The sequence below is a fragment of the Epithele typhae genome, assembly GCF_022376455.1.
Source record: "Epithele typhae strain CBS 203.58 chromosome Unknown BXZ73scaffold_18, whole genome shotgun sequence".
NCBI lineage: Eukaryota > Fungi > Basidiomycota > Agaricomycetes > Polyporales > Epitheliaceae > Epithele > Epithele typhae.
The window spans coordinates 462570-477311 of NW_025954209.1; the positions used below are offsets into that span (position 1 = coordinate 462570).

General features: G+C 59.7%; 4 protein-coding genes and 1 non-coding gene across 5 annotated transcripts; 1 reads left to right on the top strand and 4 right to left on the bottom strand.

Annotated features, from left to right (window-relative positions):
* Window positions 1-1388: 1388 nt before the first annotated feature.
* Window positions 1389-5001, bottom strand: BXZ73DRAFT_100612 (uncharacterized protein; the record flags this gene model as incomplete). Its single annotated transcript, XM_048014626.1, has 7 exons — window positions 1389-2255; window positions 2310-2993; window positions 3023-3239; window positions 3594-3678; window positions 3736-4734; window positions 4769-4904; window positions 4969-5001. The coding sequence occupies 7 exons, from the start codon at window positions 4999-5001 to the stop codon at window positions 1389-1391; spliced, it is 3021 nt and encodes a 1006-aa protein (XP_047878845.1).
* A 486-nt stretch (window positions 5002-5487) lies between these two features.
* On the bottom strand, window positions 5488-5568 carry BXZ73DRAFT_t87. The gene has a single exon. It is a non-coding gene; the product is annotated as a tRNA-Ala (tRNA).
* A 618-nt stretch (window positions 5569-6186) lies between these two features.
* Window positions 6187-9890, top strand: BXZ73DRAFT_89556 (uncharacterized protein; the record flags this gene model as incomplete). The annotated part of the gene is made up of 19 exons (XM_048025331.1): window positions 6187-6216; window positions 6273-6343; window positions 6370-6500; window positions 6567-6657; window positions 6726-6900; window positions 6963-7071; window positions 7179-7276; window positions 7338-7375; window positions 7494-7531; window positions 7710-7802; window positions 7852-7901; window positions 7984-8110; window positions 8196-8428; window positions 8595-8747; window positions 8810-8944; window positions 8994-9055; window positions 9104-9180; window positions 9244-9411; window positions 9709-9890. 19 exons carry the CDS (start codon window positions 6187-6189, stop codon window positions 9888-9890), a joined length of 2061 nt encoding a protein of 686 aa, XP_047878846.1.
* Window positions 9891-9989: 99 nt separating this feature from the next.
* On the bottom strand, window positions 9990-11788 carry BXZ73DRAFT_89557 (initiator tRNA phosphoribosyl transferase; the record flags this gene model as incomplete). Its single annotated transcript, XM_048025332.1, has 7 exons — window positions 9990-10065; window positions 10091-10133; window positions 10189-10747; window positions 10806-11027; window positions 11088-11450; window positions 11537-11577; window positions 11632-11788. 7 exons carry the CDS (start codon window positions 11786-11788, stop codon window positions 9990-9992), a joined length of 1461 nt encoding a protein of 486 aa, XP_047878847.1.
* A 283-nt stretch (window positions 11789-12071) lies between these two features.
* On the bottom strand, window positions 12072-14179 carry BXZ73DRAFT_45620 (uncharacterized protein; the record flags this gene model as incomplete). Its single annotated transcript, XM_048019543.1, has 9 exons — window positions 12072-12137; window positions 12196-12352; window positions 12407-12557; window positions 12609-12832; window positions 12881-13362; window positions 13426-13582; window positions 13644-13727; window positions 13777-13893; window positions 13947-14179. The coding sequence occupies 9 exons, from the start codon at window positions 14177-14179 to the stop codon at window positions 12072-12074; spliced, it is 1671 nt and encodes a 556-aa protein (XP_047878848.1).
* Window positions 14180-14742: the final 563 nt, after the last annotated feature.

The following is a 14742-nucleotide window of genomic DNA, read 5'->3' on the forward strand; positions in this document are numbered from 1 at the left end:
ATGGGCGGGACCGAGGTACACAACGCGCCCCGAAGACGAAGGGTACTGCCTCATGGGGCTTTTCGGGATCAAGATGCCCATTTTGTACGGAGAAGGAAGGGGGTCTTTTTACCGCCTTCAGGTCGAAATCATGAAGACTTCCATGGACCCTAGCCTCTTCGCGTGGGGATCTACGTGCCGCACGAGAAAGCACCGGCGTTGCTCACGGCTACCGACCAGCCAGACCACTACCTGACCAGTCCTGCCGGCAAGATCCAACCGTACTTGTTCGCACAATCACCGTCTAACATTTCCACGGGGGCGGAATTCGACGGCCCTGTTAGAGCCCGTATTGTAGGTGCATTTTCATCTCCGTGGACCACCGCTCATGTGGACATCGCCAACAACAGGAGGGAAGCACCGACGAAGCAGACGACATCCCAACGTTCTCGATCACCCCGCACGGCGTCCTCGCCCATCTCCCCCTCATCGACCTCCCCAGCTGCTCTCTCGCCTTTCTCGCCTGCTCCAACCTCTACAGCCCCTCGCGCTGGTCATCTCCCGAGACCCCTCCAGCCTCACCCCGGGGAACACCCGCCCGCTCTACCGTTGCGGCTGGGGCCTCTTCCGCATCCTCCGCCTCCGCGACCTCTACGGCCTCGACCGCGCCGCGTACCCGACCCCGACCTGGCGCGACGTCTACCTCGTCCCGCGCCCCGCCTACGCGCGCACGAGACCGCCCGCGCCGGCGCGCCGGCGATCCTCACCGGCATCAGCGGCGCGATCGCCTCCCCGTTCCGCGTCCCCCCCGCGGTGCTCGACACCCTCGCGCGGCGCGGGAGCGCCGGGATGTGCATGCACATGGTCGACGTCGTGGGGGTCGCGCGCGGCGGCGCGGAGGGCTGGACGGGCGAGCCGCCGCTCACGCTCGTGTTCCACCACCAGTGGGTGCCGGGGCACCGCGTGTTCGTCACGCTCGGGAGGTGCGCGGGCGGCGGGCAGCCTCCGAACCGCGGGCGCAGGAATGTGGGAGGCGTGACGAAGGGCATTGGGTGGCGGTACGGTTCGAGAACGACGTTGCAGGCCCGCCGCAGGATGGTTCGACGTCGGACGGTGGGGACTATCGGAATCGCCCAGGGCTATGCCGTGCCGAGTCACGACTGCCTACTGACCACGTTGTGCACTGGGGGTCACCTAGTACTCGCCGGTTCGAGGGCGTCATTCAACTGGCAGTGGGGGTGACGCGGGTCATTTGGCTCGAATTCACATTCACTCAGTGCCGACTCAATAGTGGGGGAGGAACTCTGATTCTGCAGCAGATCACATCCGATGTTGGCCAGGAGGTCCCGTCCGAATGATGTATATACAGTACATACAGTTGAAATCTCTCTTCCCTATCACTGTCCTCGTCAAACTGACGGAGGCCCTGCCGCCCTCACCTTCCTCACGTCGATATGCAGCACCAGCGTCTCCCCCGTCGGGTTCATCGGACACGGCGAGAACACAAGGTCGATGGGGATCCACCCCGGGTTGTACCCCGTGAACGTCTTCTTCCCCTCCGGCCAGTCCGCGACGTGGTCCGTCTCGCACGAGTGCATGTCCGCACACGTGCCCGTCGGCATCCGGTTGTACTCGTAGTTGCACTGCTGGATCGACGCCCAGTGCGGCCCCGCCCGCTTCCCGCCCCCCACCGGCTGCCGGCTCGGGTCCGGCACCCTCTTACGCGCCTCGCAGCGCCCGAGCGCGAGCACCCAGAAGTACTTGCGCGCCGGCGCGCAGAGCGCGAGCGCCAACGGCGGCGCGCCCGCCCACGGAAACGGCACGTCCGTCGCGGCGACGAAGCGCGTGTTCTGCGCCGCGAGCGCGCGGAGCGTCGCCTGCGAGATCCGGAACGGCGCGAACGCGGCGCCGTTGACGAGCGCGAGCGTGCGCGGCACCCGGGGCGCGCAGCTCGTCGGGCGGTGCGCGAAGTAGAGCCGCTTGAAGGCGTGCGGCGAGATAGTGACGCCCTGGAGTGCGGCCGTGCCGGCGCGCACGAGGCGGCACTCCGGCGGCCCTGTGTGGTACAACGGGCGTGAGGGGTCCGGGGCTTTTGGACAGGGGTACATAGGGAGGAGAAGGGTGTCTTCGTCGACGGTGCAGAATATGACCGCCACCGGCCCAGACGGGAGAGGGAGGACAGGGACGTGGCCGAGGATCCCGTGAGGGCTGTGGGTGAATGTGGGGAAACCTATCCAGTTGGAGGAAGGCATGTCAAGCTGCATCCCACTTGGGTCCTGCGACATCGTCAGCATCGCCAGCTCACAACTGTTAGGTGAATAGGCACTCACTGGAGGGACTTGGGTTACAGGCGCCCGCCACTCTACCTTGTGACAGTCGGCGAAGCACGACACAGACGGGGCAAGGAGATAGCGTGCAGGGTCATCATGCATGGCACACGACGCAGAGGGCAGTACGGTATGCTGAGCAGTGGCGATTTCTGTTTCTGTGAACGCCCCAGTGCCCCAAGCGAAGAGCGAGGTGTCGACGGAGTGCTTCATGATCTCTTCTTGCAGCCGCCGAAACGCCTCCTTTCCCTCCCCATAGAGCACGGGCATGTTGACTCCGAAGATACCCATGAGCGAGTACGCCTCATCCTCGATGCGGGTCGTCTTTCGGGTCGCCGCCCACGACATCCGCCGTGCGATGCTGACAGAGGATAGCTCACGCTGCATTCTAAGCACGTCGACCGGGATTCGCGTGATATCCTCGAGCAGTTCCGCGAGATCGGCCTTGGAGCCGAGAACGGTCCAGTCTTGAGAGAGAAACAGGACGAGTCCGGGGGCAAGGAGCTCCTGCAGCGTCCATCCACGGAAGTGCCAGGCGCTGTGTCGGAACGGGGAGTTGCACATGGAGAAGAAGAGCTCGGAGAAGTAGCCGCCGGGGACGTCGCGCATGTACGCGTAGCAGACGTCGGCGGAGGCGTAGAAGAGAAACATGGAGTTGACCGCGTCGGAGACCTCCGCGCTGCTCTCCTTGTTGATGCAGCACGTATTATCCATACCCACTTGTGGTCATGGCGTTCGGCGAGGAGACAGCACGCCCGGATTTTCGGGGAGACGAGGTCGCGCGGGTTGCCGCTGATGAGAGTGGCTTGAAGCTGGAATGCCTGTACTTGCTGGAATGACTGTTCGTCGCTTTCCCAGACGTGAGAGAGGATCGCGTAACCTCCGGGAACCTCGTCTGGAGATGCGAACGCTCGCAGTTCCGCTCTGTCCGTGCTAAGAAGCCACATCGGGGATGATCTGCGACCATGTAAGCTTGTTTGAACGTAAAAGCTAGCAGCTTGTTAGGCTAGACTGACGCACGAAAGCAACCATGCACTTGGACTCCGATCGGCGATGAGAGTTTGAGAGAAGTGAGCAGCAGGGCGCTTGGGCGCAATGTTGACTCAGAGCATCTCCGCTTGAAGACCCCTCAGCGTTCGATCAACTCCGACTGAATACTGTATTTTCTCCCTCACACGGTTTGAACTATGCAACACATCAGGGACATGTATTTTGTGAGTAGGCTACAACTTCCTCGTATATGGAACTTGGTGTGTACACTTGCATGGCTAAGGATACATATCGTACTACAGGTCGGTCTCCTCGAGGTGGTTGACAAGACTTCGTTCGGAAGACGACGTGCTCGCAATCGTGCCGTAAGACGACCAGCTTGCTGCAGACGTGGGCCTCGAGAGCGGCTCCCCCGAAGAGCGCGAACCGCCGGACGCACCAAAGTCCACCCACTCCTCGTCGCTGAACGGGTCCTCCTGGCTTCCTGCGCGGTGCCTCCAGGCCTCCTCGAGAATCTCGCTCAACGACGCCGCGTAGCTCGCCATTTCCGCGCGCGACGAAGCGCGCGACGGCACCGTCGACGACGACCGCGTTGAGCGCGTCCCAGTTGACATCTCCGACTCCATGTCCGTGTCCGCGTCGGACATGTCCCCCACGTCCACCGCCCGGATGGTGTCCATGCTCCCCCTCCTCCTCGGCGGCCTGAGCCCGGCCTGGGCCTCCTCCCAGCGCAGCAGGTCCTCGCGCTCGAGCTGGTGGCGCTCAAAGAGCTGGTCCCAGAGGCGGCTCGGCGCGGCGCCGTGCTCCGCGCGGACGATCCAGTCCGTGTCGAGGACGCCCATGTGGGTGACGTCGGCCCAGGCGCCGTCGGGGCCGACGACGGCGCCGCGCTGCACGCCCTCGTGCGTGAAGCCGAGGGCGGAGAAGAGGCGGACCGCGTGCCGCGTCGTGGGGGTCCCCGCGAGGATGCGCGCCTGGACGCGGTGCGCGCCGAGGGACTCGATCGCCCACTGCGTCGCGATCGCGCACGCGCGCAGCGCGTGGCCGCGCCCGCGGTGGCGGGGGAGGAGCGCGATGCCGATTGTGAACTCCCGCGGCACGGGGGACATGGCGATGTAAAGGGCGCCGATGGTTTTGGGAACGAGGACGGTGGGCTCGTCAGGGGGCAGCTGCTGCGGTAGTGCTGGAATGGGGTCGAGGGGAGCGCCGAGCTCTGTGCCCTCGGCGGTGGGCTCGTCTGCCGGCGGGGATGTGTCGGTGGGTGGGGAGGAAGGCTGGTCCGATGTGTCCGGTGCGTCCTTTGTGGCCTGGACGTGACTCTGGTCGAGTGCATCTAGAACACGGGCGAAGGCCGTCTGGTCGTTGGGCAGAATGGGGGCGCTGGCCCACTGATGTGCGCCGGTGTACGATGGAATGGAGAGGTCCCCGATGCGTACACCTTCGGGAAGGGTGACACGTACGGGTGCACGCACAGCGGTGAAGAGGAGACAGTGGGTTGTTGGAAAACTGGAAGAGGTCGGGGCGGCCTGCGATGGATGCCTCGACAGAAGTGGCGGCGAGCTGCTTCCACGCGCTCAAAAGCGGGATATTTTCCGCGTCGATAGCGGTCTCGAGGACGACAGTGCTCTCTTGTCCTGCCGTACCGAGGAAAGCGTCATGGGGAGGTACGTACTTGTCGACTGTCTCCGGGAGTTTTGCGAGACATGATGCCACAGGAAGGGCAAGGTGGGAGGACAAGACAGGCGAAGGAGCTCAGGAGCCACACAGCAGTGAGTTTATAACCTTGGCGGGTCGGAAGCCGCAGTCGCCGCGTGCATTGTGGAAAGTGTCCGGGAAGTGATAGTGTTCATTCTGCTATGATTTGGCTCCGCGCGTGCGACTGCAAAGGTCCCGTACTGGCGCCCGCGGACATGACTCGATGTTTGACATGATGCGCAGCATACTAGATCTGGTCACAGAATGTGGCTCGCATGAGTTTGGGGCAGGAATGCAGAGTCCCATTGCGCCGCAGGAGTCGGAAGGACCGACATTTCACTGCACCACGCGTTGGTCAAGCTCATCGAGTGTGTTCAAGCCCGTTGGAACATGAAAGTTGGAAATGGGCGGGCTGCCCAGGGGAGACTAGAAAGGGCCAGGTGTCTACGGATCACCGGACGTACGTGGCAGCACAACATCGTGGTGCGAAAAAGACTGGACACTTCCGGGATCGAACCGGACCCTCTCGCAATTGACAATGCTAAGCGAGTGTGATAACCAACTACACCAAGTGCCCTTGAAACTCAGCGGCAAAGACGCGAAATTGGCGCCTCCCAAGAATTCTGCGTTGACACTTGACAAATAACACGACGTCCCGAAGCTGCCGAGACTCTTTCAGTAGCAAAAGATCAGCATTGAGACTGATTGATATGCGGATGCGGGTAGGCAGTCCTTCAGTGACGATGCGCTGCCGTCCTTCGTGGTGGTATTTCTGAGACTCGTCTATCGCGAGCTGGCAGCGTGAACAGGTCGTCATAGGTCGTCATCGGCGAAACAGAGCGAAACAGGCAGAGAAGAGGCTTTGTGGCTGTGCGGGGCATCGACCGGGACTTGGCGGTCCACGCCAAGATCGTCTCCACAACGCCTCTCTCTCTCACCCTCCGTCCATCCCATCCTCCTCCTCGCCCAGCCCTCCCGTCGGCATTGTTGCCGCCATTCGCGTCCAGTAAGTCTTCACAACTCTCCGCTTTTCCGGCGTATGACCGCAACGTCATACGCGCCCACCCAGCGCGCGCTCACCCTCCCTCGGCGGCCCTAGCCGGGCTATAAACAGCCTGCAGCACAGCCCACGACCTATAAAGAGCCGACGGGTTCGAAGACCAGGCAGCGCAGACTCACCCGCATGGTCTCAGACATGCCCGAGGTCTCCAGACAAGAGGCCGAGGTGAGCGCCCCGCCGTCCTGCGCGCACGCACGGCCCCTGTGCTCACCTTCTTACAGAGCAGCTACCAGAAGGCGGCCGGCGCGGAGCTCGCGCGCGACTTCGACAAAGCGTTTCGCCTCTACGTCCAGTCCGCGAACAATTTCTCGACCTCAGCCGTCGCTCCGTCGACGACCGCGCCCGCGCGCAGCACAAGGCGGAGGCCGCGAAAGCGCTCGAGCGCGCGGAAAAGATCAAGGCCGTGAAGCAAGACGTCCGCCCCGTCTCCAAGGACGAGTTCTCCGAGAGTGAGCCCGCCGCCCCGCCACGTTTGCCTCGCGACGCTCACCCACGTCCGCCCGTGCTCACCGCAGGCGAGCAGCTGTACGTCCTCCAGAAGTCCGCCGTCAATCAGGGGCACTTTCCCCTGTGGGACGCCCCCGATAAGCCATCGTGCTCATCACAGTCCGTCATAGTTCATCTTCTATTTTTGTCTCTCGCTAACCTCTTCCCCGCGCTCGCACCGCGTCCAGGCAGCCGCCGCTGTCCGCAGAGCAAGTCGCGCACGGTGCGGTCTGGCGCAGGCCGGCCGTGCTGCCGCCGCAAGCCCTCGAGCCCGAGGACATCGTGCAGCACATCGTATCGGATTGCTCGGTGTGCGCGTCCATGGTGATCGCGACGGATCACCGTCGACGGTTCCGCACGAAGGTACGGCGGCGGCCATGAGGCGGAACGTTCGACGGCCGGGCGGCTCAGCTGACGCACCCCAGATGATTCTCTCGTCGCTTTTCCCCCAGGACGCGACCGGATTTCCAGCCCCGTCGGCCACCGGGAAGTATCAGCTTCGAATACTATACAACGGCGGCCACCGGCGTGTACGTCTTCTCGCCTCTTACCTCCCCTCCGACTGATGCAGGTGGCTTCGCTGTCAGATATGTGGGTTACTCGGAGAATGGAAGCTTGGTCCCGCTGAACGGCGAAAACAGGCATAGATGATCAACTACCATCATACCCTGACGGGCCGCTGATGTGCGTGTCCACTGGATCCAAAGGACAGCTGTGGCCCTCTCTCGTGGAGAAAGCGGTACGTGCGTTGCACCATGTGAACTCTCGTCTTGATTATGGAGCGCTCTTCTGGTGACCAGTACATGAAACTGGCAGGGGGCTACGATTTCATTGGCTCGTGAGTACCTTCCGGAACCCCTCTGAAATATGGTCTCACTGCCGTGCAGAGACTCGAGCACAGACATGCAGTGCGTCATCAGATGAAGCCGAATCGTGCCTGCTCTAATGGTGCTTAGCGCACTGGCAGGATGGATACCCGAGGCGCTTGATATCCGTGGGTCTGTGCGGTTTCACTAGCTCGGAATCAGCTGGTCACTGAACAGCCTTCGACAAAAAAGCCCGAGGTTCCAGCGAGAGAAGACATGGGATCGTCTTTACAAGGGCTACACCGAAGGTATCGTCGTTCCGTCGCCTAGTTTGCGCTTCCTTCTTACTTCCAATATTAAATCTAGGCACATGCGTGGCTACGTTCGGGACTGGCCAACGTATCTCCACCGGCAACCTCCCGATCTCGCTTCTGCCGACCCATTGCTACGCCATGATTGGTATATCGCTCTATCTTTATGGAATTACCGGCATTCATCCGGGTCCCAGGAATAACTAACTCGGGAGAAGACCGGAGAGCCATTGTCTTCGACCCCTGGGTGCAGACTAGTCAAGATAACCGGGCCAGCTTCGATCCTCGTGACCCGCGCCAACGACGTGAGACGAGCCCTCCGTCGTTAGACAACTGATCTCACGCTGTGTATAGGAGCTGTGGAGCTGCCCATCGAACTTCTTTTCTCCTTGTTCGATGGCCTCTATCTGAGCTGGAACCCTGAAACGTTCAAGTACCAGCACGCCTTCCACTGGTGTGTGGTCTATCCCCATTGAGGAAACGTGTGCTAACTTCAACAACGCGTTGCTTTCAGCATCTGGAGGAGGGATGGGCGAGGCAGTACCACCTGTGCGCAATGCTCTTTGGATTCTCATCCTTCCTCGTCTCAATCGCATCTCACCCGCAGCGCACTATCGCACTCACCTGAAGATCGACGACACCAATGGCGCTCGGGAAGGCGAGGAGGTCTGGATTTTACTCACACGCCATCTGCGAAGCCACCGGTCTCAGGAGGAGTTCATCGCGCTCACGGCCCACACCGGGAGCGGGGCAGCTTCGGCCACGATTCCAGTAGTAGACCACGACAACTGTCCACGAAAGTAAGCCGATATTCCACGTGCGCATCTTTCGAAGCTGAGTAGCGACCAGGGCGAATATACGAACTCGCCGCATGTACTGGTACGTATCGTTCCTTTCGGGATTCCAATCGGTTCGCTTGGACTGACTGCCCGAAACACAGCTACGTCTACCAATCTCGCCATCCGAGCAACTCATCACCCTTGTAGCTTCATACGAGGGCGAGCGCGATGACGTCGGTTTCACGCTAACCGTTTACGCGAACTCCCGAACGATGTGGGTCCATGCGCCCCAAGAGCTGCTCTATTCGAAAGATGTGAGCCTGCCATCAAACAGGAAGACCGGTCACTGATCTTCCACTCGGCCGTTGAACAACAGATCGAGGGTGCGTTCACGCAGAAGACCGCCGGCGGGAACCACACCTATCCCACCTACTACCTCAACCCTCAATACCACCTGCGCGTGCATCCGCCGCGCCGCCCGACGTCGTCCAGCGGGCGCAGAGCGACGAGCGTGGCGGCCGCCAGCCGGACGCGAAGGCGACGATCTCGTTGTCCGTGAGCACCGACCGCCACGTCCCGTCAACATGGTCCTCGCGTGGTCCCAAGGCGGGCGCATCAACGAGTGGGTAGCGAGCCCCGCCTTCTCTCCCTTGGGCTCACCTCCTGCCAGGCTCGGCCACAACGACCTCGCGCTGTCTTCGGGCGCGTACAGCTACGGCTACGCGCACGCCGCCGGGCGCATCCCCCGTACGTCGCTCTCGCCCCCTCCGTTCTCCGCCATCATCGGGCTAAGAACCGTGTGCCACGCAGCGGGCGACTACACGCTCGTCATCTCCGCGTTCGAGCCGCGCCACAGCGGCAAGTTCGGGCTGCGCGCGGAGTGCTCGGACCGCTTCGAGCTCACGCCCGTGCAGCAGGAGGGCGCGGGCATGTTCAGCAAGCTCGTCCGCGGCGAGTGGTGCGTCTCCGTCGTCCGCCGTCCTCCACAGTGCAAGACTCGCTGACATTCGCGTCGCAGGACGGAGAAGACGGCGGGGGGCGGGCGAGCTCGGGCGCGTACTCGAAGAACCCGATGTACGAGCTGCGGGTCGCTGCACCCACGCAGGCCACGTACGCATCTCCTCTTCCTCCGCCCCTGCCCCCTCTCTCCTCTCACAGCGCGCCCCGCTCATCTCAGCACAGGTTCCGTCTCCAGTTCTCCGCGCCGCATCCGTCGGCGGCGATCAACCTCACCGTCTTCAATCCCCCCACCACCTCCGCCTCCGCGCTCGGCAGGCACATCGCCACTCGGGCCCATACTCCGACGCGGTGTCGGGCGTGCTGATCGAGAACGTGACGCTGCAGCAGGGGCGCTACTGGTCGTGCCGTCGACGTTCCACGCCGGGGTCGAGGCGGGGTTCCGGCTGCTCGTGTACAGCAACGTGTCGGGCGTGGCACTCCAACCGGCGGAACGGTAGTGAAGCAGAAAGAACGTTGCATTCTGTACGTCTGTAGTGCGCATATATCCATTGGAAGGGTCGTGCTGGGTATATCATGAGAGTAGGGTATCGTCGCCGTCATCTCCGTCGAAAGGAGGGCTCAGAAAGTAGGAACTCGTTGACACGCTTCAACGTTGCGGCGCGATGGGTTCGCCTGAGGCCGGCTTGCGATGATCCACTGTAATCGCGTGCGGATACTCTCCTTGCTCGCACGGATCCCCGCTGGGAGAGCGAATGTCACAACATGTACACTGAGGGTTGTGGCCGAATTACGCACCACCTGCCATAGGACTATTTCCGTACCGCCCGTCGTCGTCGAAGAACATCTGTAAAACGGCCAGCACCACACCAACGCTAGCGTCGGACCCCGTGTCGCAGCATACGCATACAGAGTGTCCCGCCGTCAGCGCCGCGCCTATGTACGTGCTGCATGATGGGAGAACGACTTGAAGAAGTGCGAGTTGACCCTTTTTGCCTTCAGCGAGGTGCATCCGGAAGACGTTGCTGCGAGCTTGTTCATCTCCCTCTTCTCCGGGACTTGGCGGTTCCACAACCTGGGAAGTGATGGCAACCACCGAAACAGGTCCGTCGACCCCGGGAATGGCGATGTTGTCCGTGGATGGTCCGCCGGGGGAGAACGTAGGCATGTCCGGAATTGCCCCAACGAGAAGACGACCGCCGACTGCAGGTACGGGCGATGGAGGCGACTTCCATGTTTCGCGAGTGGGTGCTTGTGTGGCTCGGGTGACGAGGTCCTTCACCAGAACGGGGAGTTCACCGCGGTCGCTCCCCAGGAGCTCATCCTTGTGTGCCCAAAACAGAGACGGGGTCAAGCCCTAGGGGATACGATTTGAGGACTGCGAGGATCCGCATACGACGATCGAGAAGACGCACCATTCCCCAAAGCTCGTGATCATCTCCGGACCCTTGCACATACGAAAATCCGTTTGACCGCCTTTCCAATCCCTCCTGCACTTGCTTCGACGCGGAGACACAAATGATGGGGGTGTACTTCTGTTCACCACCAGACGGGAGGCTGGGAAAGACAGTGGTAGACGGGGTAATCCAGAGGGGTCTGAGGGGATGCGGAAGTCGCGGAATGTCGTAGGAAGAATGCTGGGGGGAGTGCAAGGGGTTTAAAGGAATGCTTGAAGGCGAAGAACGTGAAGTACATACCACTAATGCACCAGCCCACGCATCCACTTTCGCCTCGATTTGCACCCTCTCCTGCTCGCTTACTGACCCCGGTGGGCAGTACAGGCGGACATCCCATCCCTCCTCGCCGCCGCTACACTGCTTGAGGTCGGGGTAGAGCCGCACCATCGCGCGATTGACGACCGCGCACCAGATTGGCACCGTCTTCGAGAGTGCATCCGGAATGCGCTTGCCTGCGCGCGTCGAGTCGACAAGAACGAACCCCCGCGCGCCGCGTTCGCGGGCGAGGAGATGCAGGATTTGCAGATTCGGACGGCGGAGGTTGAAGGACCAATTGCCAAAGTGCCCGTCTGTGGATTTGAAGTATGCGGCCTCCGGTGTGGCCTGTTCGACGCAGGTGAGAAAATACAGAATACGGACGTCTTTAGAGTTGGTATGCAGTGAAAAAGACCGGGAGGCGAGGGACGTACAATGGCGGGGTCGACGTACCATCCGCCGCACCGTAAATTGGCTATACATACGTTAACATCGTAAGACAGTCAGCATCATCCGAGAGCAGACGTACGAAGTAGAGGGAGATCTGGGTATTCCCGGTGGACCTGGTGAACGAACTTCACGTCTTCTGCGATAGATTGCAGACGATTATAGATGTCAAGAGATTCTCGGCGGACATAGGCGAGGGCCTGTGCGTTGGCTTGGCGAATGTCGAAATCGACATCCATTGTCATCACGAGTAGCCTCACATAGAAAGCATCATGCTGGTGGGGATGTACGAGCAGAGAGCGTGGGGAAGTGATTGGGACATGACCGTCGAAGTCAAGAAGTTCAAGCGGGCGCTGAGTGGGCGCCGCGAATATCGTATATGTACTCTCGAGGGAGACCCACCAACTGCTCCTTGTACCCCAAAATATTGTACATAAGCTCTAGTGGTACATTAGTACTTCTCGTTCAACCGAGGTTCATATCATATGAGAACTCTCAGTCCCGCGGCAACTTCTCCGCGATCTAAAGGGTCCACTTCTCCACGAACACGCCCAGCTTGCGTTTGTCCCGAGAGCTCAACTCGGTTACCTATGGGGATTGGTTATTGGAATTGACGTAGGTATGTATCAAACATTACGCTGCTCACTTGCTGCAATTTAGCCGCCGCTGCCGCGAGCTCCTCTGCCCTGGCGCGCGTTTGTGTGCACAATGCCTCAAGGGGCGCCGGCTGTGCAAATGGAGGAGATGTGTTCACGGGAGCGTTGGAGTACACAGTGGAAACGAGCGGGTCGGTACTCGATGACCTGTATCGTAAGAGTGTCATGATATCCATACGATGGGCGGGAAAGTTCTCTCACAAGTTGTGGAGGCGACCACGCAGATCTGACACCCACTTGTCTTCCTGGGACCTCGCGTGCGATATCTCCTGGGTGAGCGTGTTGATTTCCCTATCGACGTCTTCGCGGTTGAGAAGGACAGTCGCTCGTTCGACGACGCCGGGCCGCGAGCCTACGAGGACCGTCAGTGAAGCCGCACGCCGCACGTAACTACAGCACGCACCAATTAATCTCTTCAGGAGAAGGATGAACTCTGATTCAAGGATGCCATCGGTGTCCCTAGAGTGGCCTTGGGTTGGTGTTTCCCGGATTCCTCTGACGGACTCTGCGGCATCATTGATGTCTTCTAGTTCTTCTATAAGAGCACTGACGATTGCTTCAGCCTCCATCGCAAGGGTACTTCGAGATCGAAGGCATGTGTGCACTGTCTCTAGCGCTGGTTGGACACTGCCCTGCATGAACTGGATAATCTACAAGCAGAATAGTTAGCCCAACCGACTTGAACAAGAGCGAGTGATACAAGCCTCATCCAGTCCCCTCTCTTGAAAGTTTAGCAAAGCAAGACGATCAAGTCTTCCCGCATTCTCAAGTTCCTTCTTAACATCAACTACCAGGTCAGCTTTCACATCGCCGTCCTTCGCGTCTATTGCGTCTTCAAAAGCATCACATTCGCTCAGAAGCGCTTGTAAGCTCGCTGAGCTGCTCAGTCTCTTCGTGGCTACTTCCAGATGGTTGATATATGCGGCTTGAAGAAGCGCTTCGGGTTGGTTTGACACATCTGCGAGTATGGATTGTACTCGAGCGGCATCTTGCTGAAGTTCGCCGGCGTGAGGAAGCGAGCTGTATGCGGCGTCGAGGTTTTCGTATAGTCGACGTGTAGACGTCGCCGCGGAGGAACGAGCACTTTTCAGAGAAGCAATTGTGGCTTTCGATTTCTGGAGGAAACCAGACTCCTGAGACTCCTCTGAAAGAGACGTCTCGGCAAGGGCGCGCAAAGCCAAATCGACATGCTGAGAAACAGCATCATCTATCTGTGGTACAATTCGATCACCCATATACGTACAGATAGAGATGGTATTTTGTACCTCATCTGAAAGCTTCGCCACTTGCCGCTGCTGCTTGTCAATAGATCGATCCGCGGACTGTATATCCTTCTTCAGCGAATGTATAGCTTGCTTTGAATCTAGAGCAGCAATTCTATGGAGAGAGGAGTGCGTCAAATGGGTGCATGTACAGAAGCAGAAGCCGGTGTACTTACTTCGAGGCCTTGAGGCGAGTTTTCAGTCGAGCTATTTGTCGTTCCGTGACCTCGGCCTGAACTTCTGCTGTCTCGAGACGGTGCCTTGACGCGATGTGAGCATTTTCGTACACGTCATCAGTTTAGTACGTACCGTATTTGCAAGGGAGTCTCGTAACGTCCAGCAGTCCTGAGGAGTCCTCCAACTCGGGTCGTATCGGGCACAGGATCCTCGTCGGCGGCCTTAGTTTTGGCACGTGTGGCCGACATTCTGAAATAAAACCACTATGAATATGCCCTATTATAATCGATGCAAGAACTTACAGATCTAGTTCTTCTTGACTCAAAGCGATGGGGCGTAATGCTGCGTGCAAGGTTTTCCCGGCGCCGAGGTTGAACGGCGAGTCGACCTCAGGGACTTGCGTTGCTATCCATTGGAGGAATTGTTGCCCTGCAGGGATGTCTATAGACCACTGAAGGTCTTCATGCGTGCATTCAGGGCCTCCTAGGTGCGACAGAATGTCAACCACGCGAGAGACGGTGTAGTTTGCTGCCATTTGTTGTCGTTGATGACAATGGTTGGTTAACGTTGAGCAGTGGTCGGCGCCTCGGGGATCCAATCAAGTAAGCACTCATGTTTCGCTTACATAAGAATGGGCAATCGAGGAGAGAGATTTAAGTTATAAGCCCCCTATTGCGACTCCAGTCCGGAGTAGTAGGTTCAGACTTTCAAAATCACCCTCGCCCTCGGCAGACACCATCCTCTTCCCCAAGAAGACAGTGCTTGCGCGTCGGGGAGGGCACCGTTCGTCGGCGAAACCAACGTGCCGCCCATACGCCATCGAGGGTTCGTGAGCAGTGGGCGCGGGTCTGCTATATACGCACTGGCCACGCGCTACTGGGTGAACAACATATCTGGACTCTGGAGTTGAGTTTTTATCCCGGAGGCCTGCTCTCCTCCTGCGAGACGCGTTTGAGGGCCGGTTATATATGTGCCCAATTTCGACGCCTGTATTGCCTGCAAAGCTGCCCGGCAACCGTTGCTGGCTCTATACACACCGGCGGCGTCGTCTTGGAAAGTGCGCCATCCAAGGGACAGCTTTGTTCGTTACTGGTCAAC